Source organism: Botryllus schlosseri, chromosome 9 (genome assembly GCF_051294905.1).
Source record: "Botryllus schlosseri isolate E-star chromosome 9, Bs_hap1, whole genome shotgun sequence".
NCBI lineage: Eukaryota > Metazoa > Chordata > Ascidiacea > Stolidobranchia > Styelidae > Botryllus > Botryllus schlosseri.
In genome coordinates, this window is record NC_137244.1 from 26,070,010 (window position 1) to 26,091,298 (window position 21,289).

The 21,289-nt window shown below is 41.1% G+C and overlaps 3 protein-coding genes and 1 long non-coding RNA gene across 9 annotated transcripts in view; 2 read left to right on the forward strand and 2 right to left on the reverse strand.

The window, feature by feature from the left end:
• The window catches only part of LOC145445807 (uncharacterized), a 116,698-nt gene extending 101,905 nt beyond the window's left edge, over positions 1-14,793 (reverse strand). The window contains exon 1 of the long non-coding RNA XR_013917120.1: positions 12,984-14,793. This is a non-coding gene — a long non-coding RNA (uncharacterized LOC145445807). The remainder of the gene's footprint in view (positions 1-12,983) is intronic.
• On the forward strand, positions 3,149-5,430 carry LOC145445780 (transketolase-like). The gene has a single exon (XM_080323921.1). It carries the CDS (start codon positions 3,247-3,249, stop codon positions 5,137-5,139), a length of 1,893 nt encoding a protein of 630 aa, XP_080180047.1. The 5' UTR covers positions 3,149-3,246; the 3' UTR covers positions 5,140-5,430.
• LOC145445796 (large ribosomal subunit protein bL19m-like) lies at positions 7,960-9,773 on the reverse strand. The gene has a single exon (XM_080323939.1). It carries the CDS (start codon positions 9,160-9,162, stop codon positions 8,281-8,283), a length of 882 nt encoding a protein of 293 aa, XP_080180065.1. The 5' UTR covers positions 9,163-9,773; the 3' UTR covers positions 7,960-8,280.
• A 4,900-nt stretch (positions 14,794-19,693) lies between the features above and the next one.
• Positions 19,694-21,289, forward strand: part of LOC145445774 (uncharacterized) — a 56,186-nt gene continuing 54,590 nt past the window's right edge. For 2 of the 6 annotated variants that reach the window (XM_080323907.1, XM_080323912.1), the window contains exon 1: positions 19,694-21,286. In XM_080323907.1, the coding sequence (XP_080180033.1) occupies positions 21,177-21,286 (110 nt within the window). In that variant the 5' untranslated portion in view covers positions 19,694-21,176. The remainder of the gene's footprint in view (positions 21,287-21,289) is intronic. The other 4 variants (XM_080323910.1, XM_080323909.1, XM_080323908.1 and 1 more) reach the window with 4 other exon arrangements.

The window sequence follows — 21,289 nt, forward strand, 5'->3', positions numbered from 1 at the left end:
TCGTAGTCGAATTGTAGTACCGGTACAATCCACATCTCTTCCGAACTGTAGTCTGAGAAGTTGAAATACAGATGCAACGTTTTACCTTGTTAGCCATTTTATGTAGCTGATGACAGCAACTAGGCTACTACAGATCGAAGCGTCGCAGCCAAATATCAAATATAAAACTGCCCTAAAAGAGCACGGTTGCTACTCCGGTACTGGTGTACTACATATGATATATTCCATCGTAAACAAGTGAGCACTTACAAAGTAACCCCACTTTTCCTTGCCATGTTTGCCCAATTTCTCAACATCAGATGAAAAACATGAATTACGATGCCAAGAGCCCGCGCGGAAAAAAACAGCGCCGTCGAACGAAAATCGCCGGAAGCCGATGACCAAATACTCAAGCCGATCGTAAACCACATTACACAACAGCTTGAGGCTCGAGTCGACTTGAAGCAGTTTGCCTTTATCTTTTCATCGAATACGAGAGAGTCGGATCGACGAGTCAGCTTCGAAGCTGACTTAAACCGTCATGTAAATGGGCCTGTAAATGATGATTAGAGCGCTTTTTTACCTAAAAATCGAACGATTTTGACCAAAAAAAATTAAAATTTCGAGATTTTTTTATCTTCAAAAACTTAATTTTTACCAAATTTTGACTACATGATGCAAATTAGGTCTTTTCGCGTATGTACTACTTATCTTCATTTCTGGTTGGAACTGTCTGTCCTTACGAAGTAGTTTGGCCTGAAAAAAACTTTTTAACTTTTTGGACTTGAAAACTGATAAATTTTTACATCAAAACACTTTATTTTAACGAAATCTGAACCTATGAAGAATTCCAGTAGTTGCATTATAGAGTATGACTCTATCCTCAAGATTACCGGACCACGACTGACCTATCGATCTCGCTTCCCATGACATGCCGCCCTATTTCTTGTCGCTTTCTTTTTCTATACTGTATTCTTTACTTTCATTCAGTGTGCATGCCTCCTCTTTACTACGCCTAGGCCAAGGTGGGTGTCCGATTCCATTGACAAATTCAAGTCGCTTCGACATCTTCCTGTCTATTCATTGTATCGCATTTTTTGTGGTGTATTGAACTGATAAAATTGCTAATAAACCAATGATGATGATGATGATAGTTGCATCACGCTGGTAGAAATCGGGGATATTCTAGTTTCTAGATATCCCTGGTAGAAATAATTAAAAATTGCTGTTGTAGTACAACAACAGATACTTTCCTACATTCTCGGGAACAAAGTGTCTGTTCTTACTAAGTATCTTATTGCCAAGAATGGAGAAAGAATGTTCAACAGCAGCAGTTGTTGGTAGTAACACTGAAGTTGTGCGTACACAATTCAATCTATTGCTGAAATTTTAATAATTTCAATACACCACACAAGACTGCGATACAGTGAAACGGACAGGAGTGATCGCTATAACCGGTTTATCTCGGCTCCTCCCCTCCTCTGTCGCTCGCTCACGAGACGTCGAAATGCCGAGAAACGGGCCCGGTGAAAGACGTGTGCTACGAATAGAACGAAATGAGAAACGAAGAGCATCTAAAGCAGTGGTTCTCCAACTGGGGAGCGTGAGAGCATCGTAGGGGAGGTGCTAAAAGCCACCTGAGAGAAATGTTGTTTCTTGAACTGACGAGTTTAATTCGTGTTGAAAGTTCCAAGTTTTAACAATGGCAATAGTCCTAACTATATTTCGATTTAATATGTTGTGTACCATCCACACAGTAAAACCTTGGTACCTTCCACACTTTATTTAACGTCCACTTGCGAATGAATGCAGCTTTATTGCGCAGAATTTTTCACTATAAGGGATCGTGTCTGAAAAAGTTTGAGAAACACTGCTCAAAAGTATAATTTCAAAGACTACTCCAATTCGCTTCGTTGCCCTGCTCCTATCTTTTCGTTGTATCGCAATCTTTGATGTATTGATCTGATGAAATTATCAATAAATAGACTCAGCAACAACTGATAGCATACGATTATTATGTGTCAAGTTCAAAATTCCTGCTATATTTTGTGCGGAAGAGGTGGGCCACCTAAGACTTTCAGAACGGAAAGTAGGCCGAGACCTTAACGTAGGCTTACCATATTTCGGAAATGAAAAAAGAGGACACTTTTTCAGAAATTTCAGACAAGCAAAACTGGAGAAGAATTCTCCAAAACAGGTAAATTTCACCCGCTTCATGATCGGTTGACTAAAAAAAAAAAAATTCCGCTCAGAGCTCAAAAACACGTTTTTTTCACTTCTGCGCTCATTTGCGGCATATCACTCGCAATTTCCTCTAAATCTGACCTAAATTTTCAAAAAAGAGGACAAAATCTCAAAAAAGAGGACAAAAGTGCGTCCTCCGAGGACACTTTCAAAAAAGTCAAAAAAGAGGACAAATCCTCTTAAAAGAGGACGTATGGTAAGCCTACCATAACGGTATATTCACAAACTTACACGGACTTACACGACGAAATAAAGCGCTGTTTCGTCCGTTTTAAATATTTTCATTAGTTTGAGAGACATCGAAACAATTAGGCGGAATCTGGTTTGGCCGATCAATTATTCCCGAAAGTAATAGGTGTAACGCTACTCAACGTCAGAAATGTGATTTGCTAATGATAAATGCGCGATGGTATCATAGCCTTTGCAAACACCAATGCTATATATACAATACATGCATTGTTAGAATACATTATTACAGATATATCATTGGCAAACGCTAGTGGCATTTATATTGTAGATAGCAGGCATTTCTTCAAATTGCTACACTCATTGTTCGACTCAGATCAAGTATGACTCAAATTATAGTTCAGATGTGTACATTTTCACTGCGACATCGGAAACGTAAATACTGCAAGCCATCATGAATCAGCAAGCGTTACGAAAAAGGGAACCACATGGATTGCAGCAAGCCGACGAATTTCGGATGCGAAATATTACGTGCTGCACCCGGTCAAAATGGAAGATATTTAATTCAATTATTTGCGTCAGGTGCCAAAATAATATTCCGTTGTTGTTTCTATATGACTGCAATAAATCATACAATATTCAATAATGGTGATTATAATTTTATTTGCGCATAAATATGCGTTTATTTTGTATTCATGGTGTGCATTGATACTTTCGCGGTCGACATGAGTTTAGCACGCTCAGCATGACGAGTATTTCACTTCTGCGCTGTTGCCGAGCGGTTGCGTTCTAGACCTTGTCTGCTTATCTGCATTTGTCGATTCCAGTTTAGTCAAAATGTCCGGTGAAAAGGATTACCACGCGCCCAACGATCAAGACGTGAAAGAATTGAGCAACATCGCCAACAGAATCAGAGTTAACAGTATCAGATGTACATCTGCCGCGAATTCTGGACATCCGACATCGTCAACCAGCGCCGCTGATTTAATGTCTGTTCTGTTCTTCCATACTATGAAATTTCACCCCAACGACCCAAGGAATGCGTCAGATGATAGGTTTGTGCTATCAAAAGGTCACGCATGTCCTGCTTTGTATTCTGCATGGGTTGAAACCGGTCATATCTCAGACGATGATCTTCTTTCTTTGAGAAAAATTGATAGCGACATTGAAGGACACCCCACTCCGAGGTTAGACTTCATTGATGTAGCTACTGGCTCCTTGGGGCAAGGTCTCAATGCCGCGGCTGGTATGGCGTATGTTGGAAAATACATTGATGAGGCTAAGTACAGAGTGTTCTGTATGATGGGAGATGGTGAAGTCGCGGAAGGTGCCGTTTGGGAGGCTTTTGCTTTTTCAAGTTATTATGAACTTGATAATCTGGTAGCGATCATCGATGTAAATCGTTTAGGACAAAGCCAACCTACTGCTGTTGCTCATGATATGGAAACATACAGAAAACGTATCGATGCTTTCGGTTGGAACGCGATCGTAGTTGACGGACACAACATTCCTGACATTTGCAGAGCTCTGTATGAAGCCGAAGTATGCAAAGGCAAACCAACATGCCTCATTGCAAAGACTTTCAAAGGCAGGAACATTCCCGGGCAAGAAGATAAAGAGAATTTCCACGGAAAAGCAGTCCCGGCTGGAGATAAGGATAAAATAATCGCGCACATCCGATCGCTGATGCACAGTAGCACTCAGAAGTTAACCCCGAAGATGCCAACAGAGGTGGTAAGTTGTGTTGACAATGGAAAAATCAAACTCAGCTCCCCTCCCAATTATAAAATCGGTGATAAAGTGGCTTGTCGCAAAGGCTACGGAAGTGCGCTTGTAAAAATAGGGAAATCTTGTGACCGAGTCATATCTCTCGATGGAGATATGAAGAATTCAACTTACTCGCAAGAGTTCAAGAAAGCATACCCAGGACGCAGATTCGTGGAATGCTTTATCGCGGAGCAAAGTCTTGTCGGTGTAGCAGTCGGTGCTGGTACTAGAGGCAGAACTGTGCCTTTTTGCAGCACTTTTGCAGCGTTCTACTGCCGGGCTTATGATCACATCAGAATGGCTGCAGTCTCTCAAACCAACATCAATCTTGTCGGTACGCATTGCGGAATTGCGATAGGACCCGATGGTCCGTCTCAAATGGCGTTGGAAGATATTGCAATGTTCCGTGCGATACCTAACTGCACCGTCTTCTACCCGAGTGATGCAGTAGCAATGGAAAGAGCTGTCGAACTAGCTGCTAACACAAAAGGCATGTGTTTTATAAGAGCTGGAAGACAAGAAGATCCAATCATTTATGAGAATGAATATGAGTTCAAGATCGGACAAGCTATCGTACCAAAGCAAAGTGAGAATGACGTAGTTACTGTTGTAGCCAGTGGGGTGACTCTAAGCGAAGCAATCAAGGCTTATGATATTCTAGCCGCAAAGGGCATCAAAATCCGCATCGTGGACTTGTTCACCATCAAGCCAATAGATAAAGCTACTCTTGAGGCTTGTGCTAAAGCGACCGGAGGAAGAATTGTGACTGTGGAAGACCATTATCCTCAAGGAGGAATCGGCGGTGCGGTTGCGGAAGCATTGTCTGATCAACGTGACGTCGTCATCAAAAGTCTGGCGGTCAAGGATGTTCCACGCAGCGGTAAAACTGCGGAACTCTTGAGCATGTTCGAGATTGACCACGCCGCAATCGTCAAAGCTGTTCAAGATATCATGCAGCAATAAATTGTAGCGTAGCAATGTTTGAGACGTGCCTTATTAGTACATCTTCAAATTCAGACTTTCTTTTGTAACCTACTGCCTATAATCTCAGTTTCACGATAACTGGTAAATCAGTAACCAACTATGACAGCCTGACGTTTGCTTAGCCTTTTGTTGTACGTGGAGTGTGTCAACAAAATCGCAATAGCAGTGTCTACGTATTTGTACTTAGTGACTGGAGAACCCAAATTGTATGTACTTCCAATTGCAGACTTATCATGTGCCGTAATTGGAATAAACCATTCGTTACACAAACAGGACTTGGTATTTTATTCTTCTAGTAGGGATGCTGTGTTTGTGCACTGTATAGAATGTGGCTGACATGTCTCAGCATTATGATTTGAAAAAAGCATTTTTTCCATGGACAATGGACATACATTTCGAACATCCACTTCGCAATATCTTTGCAGCTGATGTGGTCAAAGTAGTAGACATTAATACTCCGGAACAGTCTATTTTGATCTCCATTCGCACAAACCAAACAAAAATTGTTATACAAAAACAAGATGAAGATACTCAACAATATTTTGTTCAGATGTGCGAAGAAATGGCTACTTATAGCTTGGGCCATGAAGTGTCTCGTTAAGAAGACAACTTTTTGTTTTGATTTTAACTAGGTGCGCTGAAACCCTTCTCGGCCAAACAAGCTGTTGGGTCAATAACTTCCACGACTGCTTGGATGGCCAGGTCTTAAGAACTGTTCAGCACTCCAATCCAAAATACAGCGTATGAAAAGCTAGCAAAAATGCTTGCTGAGAGACGACGCGAAGGTCCCGGAGGCTCCAGTTCGTTGAAAGGGTGAAAAATTAGCTCCAAGGAGAGTAGGCACATAAGAGCTCGCTACCTAAGATACGTAGCTCCAACTTCTCTTTTTCTTCTCGATTTCCCATTTTCTGTCTCCCGAGTAAATGAGTATAGCAAAGAAAGTCACGATACCGTGTGTGTTCGGATCTTCAGCTCAATCTAACTAGGAAGTTCAAAACAACTCAATAACCGACCAGCTTTTTAGGTCACGACCAATGTTCCCTCTAATTTTTCACGAGTCTCCGCAAACATGTCAACTCACTGCGCAGGCCCTTGGACAACAGTGCGCAACCAACCCCCCCGTACGGTGATAAAACGGGTTAATTAAATTACTTTGCGCGTCACATTTGTTCAACTGTATACTCAGATTGCTAAAAACGGGACTATTCGGTGCAGACAATTTCGATAACGGAGCATATCCAATATGCATATCGAAAGTTCTGGCCATCCAGCGACGGACATTTTTGGACAAGGTTGTGTCGCCGCTGATGTTTTTGGCACCGCATTTCATCAGTGGTATGTTGGCCAAAACTATACGTCTTCACTCTTCATGTGCCCTGAGCCCCTGACGTATAAGGGGGTGGCCTCCATATGAATGAATCTCATAGGATCGACCTCACTCGTTGCACACCCCTAAATTAGCACATCCCATCGGTCTTCGACCATGCTTTCCAGAATAGCCAGCCGCACAAATCTTATTATGAATTCAAACCAAAGGTTAGGATGTTGTCATGATCAAGACGTTTTGTGCGTGTCTCGGTCATTGGATAGTAAGGAAGGATACCCAACACAGTGATCTTGAATATGTAAAGACTATCGCGTTTTTTTCTTCAATAAATTGAACAAATATTACATATATATTAACGGATCACTGTGGCACCGTGTCGACCCAAAATTATACCCTCTGCGATCCATGCTTTAATAGTCCTCAAAGGGGTAAAAATTTGCGTTACAGTAACTTGCAAATGTGAGTCCGTGATGATAGTATTTACTGCTATCCTCGTGATCGCGCCAATCGAACTGTTGAGTTACAATATTATGATTGTTCAGCGAAAGATCAATAATCGTTGGGTTGAATTTTTCATCTAGACAAGTCACACACAATGTACGTACAATGCGATGTAATGAACAGATAGGAGGATATCGAACGACACGCAGTTGCGATCCTTTTAGACTGACATCCACCTCGGCCAAGAGTGCCCGATGTAGTTTATTTCGATGTTGGATTGTTGGTCTTTTTGACGCCTAGCACTAGTGCGTATCATCCCGCAGGTTGAAAAGCATCATCATTGGTTTATTAGCAATTTTATCAGTTCAATACACCACAAAAATGCGATACAATGAAAAGACAGGAAGATGTCGAAGCGACAAGGAGTAGTCTATGGAGCACTGTAGTAGTGGCCGATTTGCAAGACATGTCAAAAATACTGTAAGTGGAAAATTAATGATACGAAATGGAGTAGTTTTAAAAGGGTGCTTGTGCCGGATTTGATGCAAAATGCACTTGGTTCAATTTCCAAGTTTTCATTAATTCCAATCTACTATGGAAAGAACTGGCTGTAATTCTGATCTAATTTGGAAAAGCTGAAAATTTTATGGTTGTCCAACCGACTTGCAGCATTTTAATGAAATTGTGACATCGATCTCCGCAATGCAAATTGACCTAACGATGCTAAACAGGGTCTGATTTTCAAAAAGATATTCAGTTCATATGATATATTGGTTCTTTCATGTGGATTTTAGTGTTGCAAACTCATTAAAAGTGTATGTCTAGAAAGAGTTGAGTATTGTCATTGGATAGTGACCATACTAGCGGTGGCACACCAGAAATCAAGTGTACATCTTCCAGCATGATAGTAATCAAAATAGTAAAGCGTCTGATGGACACTCGCACACTCGGATGATTGCATTTGAGCTAGCCATCAAGTTCTGAACATCTCACTGATTCATTAAACATGACACTGCTTAAATGTTCAAAGATATGGAAAAATTTTTATGTTTTATTCTCCAAGTGCAACACGTAACACTCCGCGATCAACAAGAATGACAAAGTTCAATACCAAATTGGTCGATCGAGACTTTTTCCAATAAATCTTCAGTCAATCCAAACAAGAATGAATACAGCATAGCACATCAGGCGACTCAATTGCGATTTGATTTGTGGAAGGAGGACAAATTCTGCTAAAGTAGGACACATCGTAACCCCAATTTACGTCCATATCACCAAAACAAGGCTAATAAAGAGACATATTAAATGTAGGATAAATGCTCATTTCTGGGGACCCAACCACAATCTTTTTTTCAAACCGGGTTGGTAGTCTTGTTTGCTTTAATTCTTAACTTATTCATCTTCATTTCATCCATCACATCTTTCTTCTCTTGAATAAAATCATGATGTCTACAGATGTCAAATTTCCTCCACGAATGAGTGTCGATATATCTCTGGTTCATTGTCAATTCTTCAGTGACAAAATGCTCAGAGAGGTAGGCGTTACGCGGTTCGGGCCATGCTCTATGAAATTTCCAACCCCACGTTCTACGGGGTCGTAGTTTTACTTTTTTTTCAACTGCGGGTAGGGGTTCAGAGTTAGGTAGTATAGCTTCTGGCACCATGTCCATGTCAACTTCACATACGCTTTGATCGTGAGCGTCCCGTAAATATCTAAGGTCGGTATCGACCCATTTTTCAAGTCTTAATACTTCTATATGTTGAATCAACGGGCTGTATAATGGAAACACAACTTCAACTCCTTCGTTATCTAATATATTACGAAGGCAAAAATGACAGTCCATTCCAAAACCATCACGGTAAATTACACGGCCGGCGAATTTCAAAAATTTACCGACCGAATGTTTATCGGAATAAGTTACTCTCACGAGCGAACCTGGGTAAAATTCCGGAAGATTTACGATTTGCCGTCGCCGTAAACAATCCATCCGTTCCAGTCTGTATTTTAGATTGTTCCTGTGCCATTCCGGTAGTACTTGACGGGGGATATACTCTGGACTGAATATTTCTGGATCTTCGCGACCTTCAATAGCAGGTCTCGTAGTCGTTACTTGCTTTGTTTTCAAAACCGGTCTGGCCGGAGCGACGAATTTACTCTCGAATCTCAGCAGCATAATTTTCATGACATTACTGATGTTTTCGTGACGCAAAATGCGTGCCTTGACTGGCAGCATGGTTTTAGTTTGGGTCTACTACAGTTGCTCACACCTGCAAAACTCAAAGAAATTGTTAGACAGAGACAAGAAAATTTATTTGTCTTCGCAGAAGAAAAAAATGCAGAATCGTAATTCAAATTACAAATGATACCGATAAGATTGACCGGTCACAGTAACGGAGATGCAGTTCAAAAAAAAAAGTATTATAAAATGTACAGTAGGGTTGTTCAGATGTAACTTTTAATATTCGCTTTGGCTACCAATACCATATCCCATTCGGCCATTCCATAAAATTATTAGGCTGGCTAAAAAACGGTGCACACCTAATTTGGCTTAATTAATCATTTTTCTAACTTTCTGCATTTCTATTACCGTATTTTCTATTATACTGCCGAATGTTGCTAAATCTAGTTTTCAATTCACAAATAACTCATGGCTGTATGGGCCACCCGGCAGGGGTAGGCTAATTTCAAACAGTTGGTGCAACACTTTTCGCATTCTGACGTATGCCAAGTCCAAAGCAGACTATGAACCATGCCTATATTACGACATGACAGTGGATAATATCTTCCGAACTACTAAATCAATTCAAAATTTGATGTTTCTTCACTTATCTAATCATGCCTCCAACTTCTTGAATTGATATATAAAACTTGAAATCTATTTCGCAGACCCGGTCCGCCAGGAACGTCGATACGGACCGTCGGTTCAGAACCAATGATGAATCTGATATTGCAAAGTTTTGAATGTACACCGCAATGTGAAATGTGAGATTTATGATTCTAACTTTAAACTTGTTTATGTTCATTGTTCATACTATGTGTACAATTTAATGAACTTTATTTAAATATAGGTCTGTGTCATAGGGTATCAAAAGCGCATAGGTATGTATGTTAGTGTTAGGGTTACCATATTTTGGAAATCTAAAACGAGGAGACTTTTTCAGAAATTTGAGACTTGCAAAACCGAAGAAGAATTCTCAAAAATCGGTGAATTTTTCCCACTTCGTGATCGGTTGATTCTCGTATGTCGTACATACATTAGGGTTACTATACGTCCACCACCTACGCAATGTGGAGAGTAAAACAGAATGATGATGCCCCTACCCAAAGAGAATGAAACAAAACGATTAATGCTTCTCGCAAGGAACACACGTATACCGCCTGCAATCCACTGCATGCATTTCGAGTCGGCACGATTAACAAAAAAAAACTCTCGATCCAAACTGGGAAATGCTTGCCATTCTCCTTCCTCGAGTTACCGTGTGGTACACGTTGGTGACTGTCAGCACCGTAACTGCCGCACCCCAAACCCCCCAATTGGGGGGGGGCCGAGCTCGAAGGGGGCCCAAAATTATTTCGTGAATTAGCATAAATCATAAAGTATTTTTTGAAAATTTATGCAATTTTTTCAAATTTTTTCGCGCTGCGCGCGATTTCATGTAGCCGGTTCTCTATATTATAGGGTATTGGGCCATTACCGCGCCACGACCAACCATGGCATATAATCAAGTTTTAGGCCATATAACATGCGACTCCAAGAAGTGTGCCAGAACGATCGGCAGCGAGAAAAGCTTGGCCGAAAAGGTCTATGCCCTTATGCAGACCGAAGACTTCGTTATATAGGCTATACAAAATGCATATAGGTTTAATTGTCCATAGGCGCCTAAATGACTGGCACCGATTGTTCCTGTCTTTGCAATCTGAACCTTACAAGACAAATACCATCCCGCTGGGAAAAATTTTATTCCAGTGAAGAAATACCAATTTGAAATCGTGTGCGTCTCTTAGTTTAGAAGCCTACGTTTGGGCGATTCTATATTTTTTGATATAGCAGACTGGAAGTCACGAAATAACATCATGTAACGAAGTCATATCAACGGGTCCGTCCGCTCGAAGATGTTTAATCATTATTTACGGGCCCTCCCGTTTTCAAGACACTTCACTCAGCTCTACCGGTAAATCTAATTACGTCAGTAGAGAGGACAATAGATTGATAGCATAATATATATGCAATCGCCGATCTGATTGACCGAATTTATCATAAATTATCGAAAATTTTCGCGCTTCGCGCTGGCTCACAATGCAGTACAGGTAATTTCGTGACAAACGCGAACAACGTGATGGGGGGGGGGGGTCGTTTTATCACCCTATGAGAGCCCAAGACCCACGTTTTTGGGGGCCTGATGAGGTGCTGTTTCGTTCCTGCCAACGGGTATACGCCCGAAGATGTTTAATTATTATTGAGTGGTCCTTCCTTTTCAAACACACCTCAATCAGCTCTACCGGCAAATCTGGTTACGTGAGCAGAGAGAAGATAAAAATTGATACCAATATATGCAATTCCCGATCATACTGACCGATGAAATCATGAATTGTAGAAATTTTCCGCGCTTCGCGCGCTCAGGCGGCAAAAACTGATTCACTAAACATACTCCCAATGAATATGATGAATAATGGTAAACAGTGTATCGCCGGAGGGGGGGTCTGGGGGGCGAAGCCCCCCTGAAGTTAGGTCTATAACCCTATGGGGGGCCCAAGACCAAAGTTTGGGGGGGGGCCTGACGAAGTGCTGTTACGGCCCTGGTGACTGTAAATATGATAAAGCGGTGTTTTCTCAGTCATATCAGTACAACGGAGGTCGGATATCTAACGACTACGCGACTATCAGTGGATAAAATATTCGTTACTGTGCCTTTGATTAGCTGAAGCCTGTGGAAATAATGAGCAACGAGGTTCACAAATCCGATACTCTCAATATGATATATCACATTAAATTAATCCTTGTTCTCACTTTCTGACATAAACGTTATGCCATGTAGTCAAGTCGTTATAGAACTAATAAGTCGAGTAATAATCCTTGTACGTACAAATTCAGGGCCGTAACTGCCGCACCACAAACCCCTCAATTAGGGGGCCGAGCTCGAAGGGGGGCCCGAAATTATTTCGTGAATTAGCATAAATTACAGAGAATTCTTTAAAAATTTATGCAACTTTTTCACAATTTTTTCACGCTTTGCGCGATTTCAATTTGCCAAGTTTCTTGATTATATGGGTACTCTTCCCCCAAGAAAAAAAAACGTAAGATATATAAAAATGGGCATATCAGCGTTGGCCATTACCGCGCCACGATGCACCAAGACATATAAAGTTTTAGGCCATGTAGCTATGTAACATGTGAATGCAAAAAGTGTAAGAGAGAGAGATATGGTATTCTTTTTCGCCTGCACCATCGAGATGCTTTGGCGACGGAGTTGCGATACGGCCCCATGAGGTCATCTAGTCTGCGCCCCCGTTTTTTTCTCCTCCATGCTATCCGTGATTGCTGAGCGCCCAGCAGGATAGCTGTGGATACCAATTTTCGAGTCTTTGGTATGACCCGGCCGGGGATCGAACCCACGACTTACCGCTCGAGAAGCCGGACGCATAACCATTACACTATCTCTCTCGGTTAGCCTACCAGAACGATCTGCAGCGAGAAAACCTTGGCCGAAAACGACTGCCCTTATGCTGACCGAAAACTTCGTTATATAGGCTATACAAAATACATATAAGTTGTATTGTCCATAGGCACCTAAATAACTGGCGCCGAATGTTCCTGTCTTGGCAATCTGGACCTCACACGACAAATATCATCCCGCAGGGAAAAATTAGATGCCAGTGAAGAAATAGCAATTTGAAATCGTGTGATATTTTAGTTTAATACGTTTGGGCGATTCTATATTTTTTTATAAAGCAGACAGCAGGTCACAAAATAACGACATGTAACGAAATCATACCAACGGGTACCCGACAGAAGATGTTTAATTACTATTTACGGGCTCTACAGTTTCAAGACACCTCTACCAGTAAATTTGATTACGTGAGCAGGAGGACAAGAAATTGATAGCAATATATATGCAATTCCCGATCTTATTGACTGATTTTATCATGAATTATCTAAAATTTTCGCCCTTTGCGCTGACCCACTAACGGTATGTCTATAATTTTGTGGCAAAGGCGAACAACGTGACTCGGGTCGGTTTGTCATCCAATGGGTGCCCAGGAATCAATTTTTTTTTGAAGGGGGGTGGGTGAATGGGGATGACGAAGTATCGTTTTGTTCGTGCCAACGGGTATACACCCGGATATGTTTAATTATTATTGAGGCGTCCTACACCTTTTCGAACATACCTCACTCAGCTCTGCGGTAAATCAGATTACGTGAGCAGAGAGCGGATAAAAATTTGTAGCAATATATATGGGCCTGGGGGCGAAGCCCCCGAGAAGTTCGGTCTATCACCCTATCGGGGGCCCAAGACCAACGTTTTTTTTTTTTTGGGGGGGGGGTCGGCGGTTGACGAAGTGCTGTTACGGCCCTGTACAAAGTAATCGACTAACCAAAACAATTATTAGTATTGTTTGAAAATGAAAATGTAATCATCGCAGTGGATAACCGATTATGATTACAACATTGATATATGGATATCCGTGGATTACAAAACAAGATAACCCCATATGTCTGATCCAATCCACCATACAGTCGCTATAGGCTACATATATAAGACCTGCGGATGCAAATAAATTATTATTATTGGAAATGGTAAACAAAGCGACTTGGGTTGTAATAATCAATTAACTACTGCAACAATAACAATACGTCGCAGAAAAGTGCTCATATCATTGTTATTGCTGCAGTTACAAATTTCATATAAAGTTATATTCCAAAAACTTGATCATCGCAGAAGTTATATCGAGTCAAAAGAAAAAATATGAATCATTCTGCAAGTATAGGCGTACGTCTTAATATACTGCATTAGTGATTTTGAAGGAGATAAGTGTTTTCGGTAATGATATAGAAAAGTATAGACACGCAAACTACAATGTGGTGGAGATTCTACGACGCCTATCATCAGACAGCTTTGTTTAAGAACGACGCTTTATCAACGATTCCGTCGGTAAGTGCCATTTATATCGATTGATGATACTTCACACGGAAATCCGACAAGGGTGCGTGTTTTGAAGTCGGTCAAGTGTTACATGCGTGGCCTGCCAAGGAAGATTTCGTTGATTTGTATAGTCCGACTTGCGAAGTGAGATGTCTGAAAGGAAGTCATTCTACCTGATGGATGAAATTCGGTATATATGACCGGCTTGCTTGATTTCCATACTTTTTTGAGGACGCACAAATATACGCAAGGCCAGCGTTGCAGCAGATTGACGCAGATACATCTATTTCTAGATATCCCTGGATTGACGGACTGGCTACGCCAGAAGTGCATTGGTAGCGAACTAAATATTAGCCTATGAGTTGCGCTGAACCACCACCAGGATAGCAGCAGATTCAAGGTCAAGTTATTGGTTCAGCGCAACCCATAGTACTAGGTTGCTGCTCTCCGTAGACCACGGACTTGCTGCATACCATCGCAGGCTATTGGACAAAACCGTTGGGCGTTTCACAGCGTAAAGGCCCGTGTGGCTATAATTGCTGGTTGACATTGATCTGAACTGCGGGGGAACTTCATTTTGGACAATTAGATTAGGAGGGATTCAAATCTTTCGCTAGCACGGATTCCGATTTGTACAACTAAAATATTGTCAGTTTTCCAAATTAGATTAGAATCAGAAACGCCGACTTCGCAAAACCTTGGAAATTGAATGAAATTCCGAATTGGAAAGAACTAGAACAAAATCAAGCTCAGGTCATATCAAATCAGAGTTCATTCTCATACGCATAAGAACGGCTAATGTCTGAACACCAAGCTTGGCTCATCGTTTCGGACTATACAGTTCTGCTACGTAGCATTTTCAGGAAAGCCAGAAGTCAGATTAGAATTAGAATTCAAGCATAGAAATATTTCACAAATAGGACTACAACTATAGATTACCGGCATTTCGCTGTAATTAGTTTAATAAGGCAGCCAGAATTATCTAGGTGTCCCAAGTACGACTCGCAGTCCTGTGGTGACTGCGGTCAGTGCGGTGTGAACTATGAATTTGAATATGATGGTCATCAGTAGCTACCGATTACTACACTTTTGCACGCTTCGGTGCTTTGTTTGCTAAAGAGAGACCGCACGAAAAACTTTTCCAAGATTTCTCTCATTTTCAAATAAGAGGAATGGTTCAGTAGTAGTCAGTACGGGCTAGTCTGCCCCGCGCGAGGTAGACGAAAAATCACCTCTAGCCCTAGGAAAACAGCTCAGTAGACAGCAAGACCGCAGAGCGCGAAGCTCATCACTCTTCGTAGAATGAAAGCTGTAATTCAGATATAGGATATTCCTCGTCATGACGGCCAGCACTAGACGCAGTGACACATAACAGTATCAATTTATTGATAATTTCATCAGTTCATTGCACCACAAGATTGCGATACAATGAAAAGATAGGAAGGTCAGCGCTCGAGATAACCGGACTAACGACCTGATATATCCACCTCGCCTCCCATCACATGCCGCTTTATGCTATCTTATATTACTCTTCGTTCAGTGTGCAGTGCATGTCTCGTCTTTGCATCGCCTATGCCCAGGTGGGTGTCTGATTTCAAAGACTACTCCAAGTCGTTTCGACACCTCCCATCTTTTCATTGTATCGCAATCTTGTCGTGTTTTGATTTGATGAAATTATCACTAATTAACTGAGCCGAACTGCGGACGACTTACCCACCTAGAGGTTTACGCGCACGCGAGGCTCACCAGAGATCACGGGAAAATGGAAGTACTTTATGATAGAGCAGGGCCGGCCAACCCGTGGCCCGCGGGCCACATGTGGCCCGCGAGAAGGTTTTAAGTGGCCCGCGAGTTCATTTCCGAAACTTCTAATATCATCAAAAATGGATTGCGCAGATTGTGAACTTGCAAGGCCAACCAAAAATTTGATTAGTCTGGCCGCAACACTTGAGATGTGATGACTAAAATATCAGTTCCGACGCATTGACAGATCCATCATAGCCATTCACATATTGGTATGTCTTCGTACACTACAATAAAGCAGAATAATTTGCGATAGATTTATCGAAGGTAAAAATTTTCTACAAGCTTGGCGCAACATGTTGTCACTCGATTTCGTGCTTTTAATATTGTTGGCCTTTTGTGAAAATGGAAGAGCACATAATGTATCAGATTGAGTCTAACTATATTCGCGATTACGAGACAAAGTGTCGTTCAACATATATGCGACATTACGTTTGCGCTCGCAGCAAGACCGTCGACTATGAAACCTAGGCACGAAATGATTGACGCGTGTTGGTCGCATCTTTCGATATCGATATGTCCAAGCACCGAATAGCCCAGTCCTCGCAAACTTAGCCCAGCGATATACAATAGGCCCGCAATAAAGTCAAATGACAATACTATTCGCCTATGAACTTCAAAAAATGTTCGCGCTTCGCGCGGCTTGTGGCCCGCGCAATAATTCGTCAATCGAATGTGGCCCGTTGGCTAAAAAGGTTGGCCAGCCCTGTGATAGAGAGATATCGAATATCAGGCTGAAATTACTATAAGGATTGTGCCTCGTCTTTGCGAATCTGGAACAATTTTAGGGGACTTTAGAAGCGAAGTAATATTACCATATGCCAAGTCATATGCATGATGGGTTAATGGCATATCACGAATTCATATTGGTTATTTTGCGTGTGTTGTCGGTAGTGCAAAGATATGCTTGAGAAACTTAACTTATTCGGCACCTGGTAAGTTATGTAGAATGAAAAGCTGATAGATTCGGACCACCACAATCCACCGCATGCAAAGCACAGTTGCACATATGTAGGTACAGAATTTCAGTAAACAATTGAACAATATATTCGTATTGAAACAAACCCGAGTATTTTCGGCTGACACGCGTCAGGGGTACAAGGTTCTTTTGAATTACCTACTCGCTGCTGACGATTACACCTGACGAGTGATAATCGAAAATTTGTAGTTGTTTTTTAAATATGAATGTACTGTTCAATTGTAGATTGTGTAACAGTCCTACTTATGTAGATCAATGAGTTTATCCAGCGTGCAGATTTTTGGGCATACTTTATTATAATTGTATCTTTACGTACGATTCCTTCGTGTTGATATTTTCTACTCGGCACTAGACCTTTGGTTTCATCTACTATTGTCTAATTGTAGTCACGCCGTCGTCACCAGTAAAAATAACCGTATGTGATAATCCATCACAAATAATTAGGGTCTGGTTGAGTTGATAACCTTGAGCACGCAGGTGTTTAATTCATGGTACCTGACAGCATACCTTATAGAACGCTTACGCGATGACATTTCTCAGTAAGCGTCTAGATTGGACTGAGAACCTTAACGTTTTCAATATACCCATTACCCACATTGTTGCGATGCCGCACGCTGAAAAATTACGCCCCTGTCCTAGAAATCGGACGTAACATTGCGGACTCACCCTATCAAAATATTTGTCCTCGTGGCCTTATGCTAATCACCAAACATTTGCGAATCGTACATCAAAGCCCGGCGTTCTTATGGCGGAAATAGATCGTGTTTAATCGCCGAAACTTTTGCAACAGTTAACGCTATCATCAATTGATAATCCCGACTGTCTCTATAACCCATACCTTAACAACACTCTGAGGTGGCTAGTAACGAAGTAGCTTTAATTTGCCGGTGTACTAAAGTCAGTTTTGCGTATACTTGCACTATACTAACCCGAGTTGTAGAATATTTCCACTACTGCTCGAGGAGTTTTGTCGGGCAAAATTAATTGCTGTTAACGCTTTGTTTCCAATGATAATATATGGTCGACCTAAAAGATCATCGCTGTAGCAAATATGCCGGACCTTTAGTATGGTGTAGTATCTCGCCGTTTATACGACAGTCGACGAGCATGTCAACATCCATATCGAAATGCCAGCAGGCTCTATTGAATAAATACTAGCCAGAGCTTGAGTTGAGATTACTGGACCACGAGCTGATACATCGACATCGCCTCACGTCACATGCCACATTATTTCGTCGTTTAATATTTCTACGTTATCTTCTATTGTGTTTTATCCAACGTGCATGCCTCCTCATTACTTCGCTCAGGCCAAGGTGGCCAGGTGGGGGTCTGATTTAAAGACAATTCCAAGTCGTTTCGTCACCTTCCTATCTTTACATTGTATCGCAATCTTGTGGTGTATTTATTGGATAAAATATTAATTATAAGCTGAACTGTATTGAAGTAGAAAGTGGTATTGTGATGAGTTCGCATGAATTAGAATTAGAATTATACCTACACCGAGTACTTACCAAATTTGATTAAAATTAAAAGTACTGAATTCGCATAAACTTCGGAATTCAAAATTAGAAATAAATACAACAAAAATCAAGTTCAGTTCATATCAAATCATAGTTAATTATCTTAAGTATGACTATGGCAAATGTATGTACGACATACGTAGACCAAGATTGGATCATTTTGGACTAAACAGATCTCCTGTATCACTTTCAGAAAGACCACAAATTAGACTAGAATTATAGCATAGCAGCATTTCACAAATTAAACTAGAATTAGATTACCGGAATTGCGTGCAAATTAGTCAAATATATCAGTTAGAATTACCGAGTTGTCCAAGTCTGCATTAAAGGATGGTCTCTGCACTGCAGACTTTACATGCATGTACTGTACAGAACTTCAGCGTATGCATGGATGCTTCTATCATAACACGATAAAATTCAGGTAAATCTGTCTAACCGCGGTATTTGCTGGAACATTCACGATCAGAATTTTGCGATATCATATTTTGCTATAGGTCAGTGACCTCGCGTGAATGAAGCGTGTACCACTGTACCAGCGTAACCTATACACTCGACTTAAGCTTGTACTGCTGTAGCGCATACATCAGGATTCCGAATTTGTGAAAACCAGCGGCTTAATGAATTTGCAAACTTCAAGTTACTGTATTACAAAATTATGAAATACTGTTTGATGTAAATGCACAATAATGAGATAATTCAACGTGAACAAAGCGATTGTTGATTTAGCACTCTTTATCAAACCGCAGCACAATGTTTGCCATAGCAATACTCATCTCTCGATATTTATTCGGCTTGATCACTGTCAGTCTGTCACCGCAGAGAAGCCGGCTCCTCATGATGTTAAATCGCACTCTCATATCCAATAGGTTGACATCCAGAGGGAGTCTTAACCCTTAACCCATTTAATGTTTTTCAAAGTACGATATGGAGAAATATCTTGTACTGTTTGGTTATATTTTACTATCGTATTTTTTAAAAATATTTTTACCAGGGATATCTATACATCTAGACTACATACATCTAGACTAACTTATGGTTAAAAACATCACACGGAATGTGGTATTTTCTACGTAAAATTGCACTCGTCAAAGTCAATCGGCCAAGGTGACGTTTTCGAGATTCTATTACTCTATTAAGATTGGACGTGAGAGAGTTTATAAATCTGATGTGCGATGTGATCAATTTCATTGATGTTAACACCTTATCCCCACTCCGATGTCGGGCATAAATCAGTTATGAGAAAGTCTATATCTGTGGATAGCCAAAGGCGGTGTGTTCTGCAGCCGAAGCTGTATGTCTGTTGAGAAAGATCATACTCATGTAACAGAGATAATGCCGTCATTTCATTTTCAGTAATTTAGCCTTTCAGATTCAGACACTCGCATAAAACGGTCTGGCGTTAATTGGTTCCAGATAAAGTGATTTTCTGATCATTTATTCGTCAGTGGCAATCTAAGGATATAGATGAGAATTCTGTCCGCCATCCAGGCAAAGTATAAGGCTTCAAGTTTTAAATATCAATACCAATGTCCAACGTAGCGCACTTTTTGTTGACGTAGACGTTCAGTTGACAACTCCTGTAGTAGGATTATGCATAACTGATATCTATATGATTTAACGTTCGAAATAGTATTTGTCAAAATAGTTATAGTTATAGAATAGCTATAGTTATTCGATTTTGTATTAAAGTTTAGGCTTGCTTGTGTTACAGTTCAGGTAATGATTAAGGCTGGCGCGGGGCCTACGATACTATACCGATACGATATCGTATACTAAGTATCGTAGGCCCCGGCTGGCGTAAGTTCAGATTAGCTTAATTTAGGATTAAGGTTAGCTTGTATTACGAATAGTGCTGGGGTCAACCTTATAGTTAGCCGACTTGCTGCCATGGAGATTATTTTGAGAGCGAAAGCGAGTCCGATTTTGCGCTGTGGACAACGGTAATGCTATGAAGCTATCCTTCGAAATGAATGCTCGATGACAAAGGAGAAAATGCGCCGGTGAAAATGTGTCGACAGGCGCGGAACACATCCAATTTTCCTCGGCCGTGTTACGAGAGTATCAGTATCCCCAGTACCGGCGGAATCGTTATAAAGCATATAGCTCTGGTGCGAACGGCCACTGTAGTCAAAAAACACTATGAACTGACCAAAATCGTTGACAAAGTTTCCCAGCTAGACCATCAGCATCTCGTCTCAGACACCAGCATCCCTTACTATTGGATACAATTGAAGTAGTTCTTTCATAAATTTGACCCACGAACATTGCGGTCTACAATGTTCGAAGTCGCGCCACGTCATTGATATTTCCGCAAAACGATACTTCTGGCATTTCACAGAAAGGACAAACCGTTGTGAAAACGATCTTCTAAATTTCAAATATTTTATATTCATTTTCATTCATTGATTCAGAAGTAGCTGTGTCTCATGAGTCATGATATAGACAGCGTGATTGCTTTATCACTGAGATGCAGAAGATCACCTTCCTATCTTTCATTGTATTGCAGTCTTGTATTGAAATGATAAAATCTTTAGCAATAAATTGAATGTTCCTCAAGTTTCCAGTGTCTCCCATAAGGTATTAGCGACGGATGAGCACGAGCAGCGAGCACTAACCAGTTAGCACATTACGAAAACCCAACTCATGTAGGCCCAGGCCCACGCTTGACTAAATTTGTTTCCAATGTGTCGTGTGATTGCGCGTGCTATTCTATGTAGTAGTTTACAATTCAGTTGTTGTTCTTCCTCAGGGTTTTCTCATAGGTTTACTTTTCGGTATCTCTTGCCTTTACGATCCACGCGAGATGGTGTGCCTTGGCAAATGGAATAGCATGGCTCAAGTTCTGTTACTGGCGTCAGCGGTATTCGCCACAGCTTCGTACCGATCAAGGAAAAGAGAAGAGTCTTCCCCTTCGTA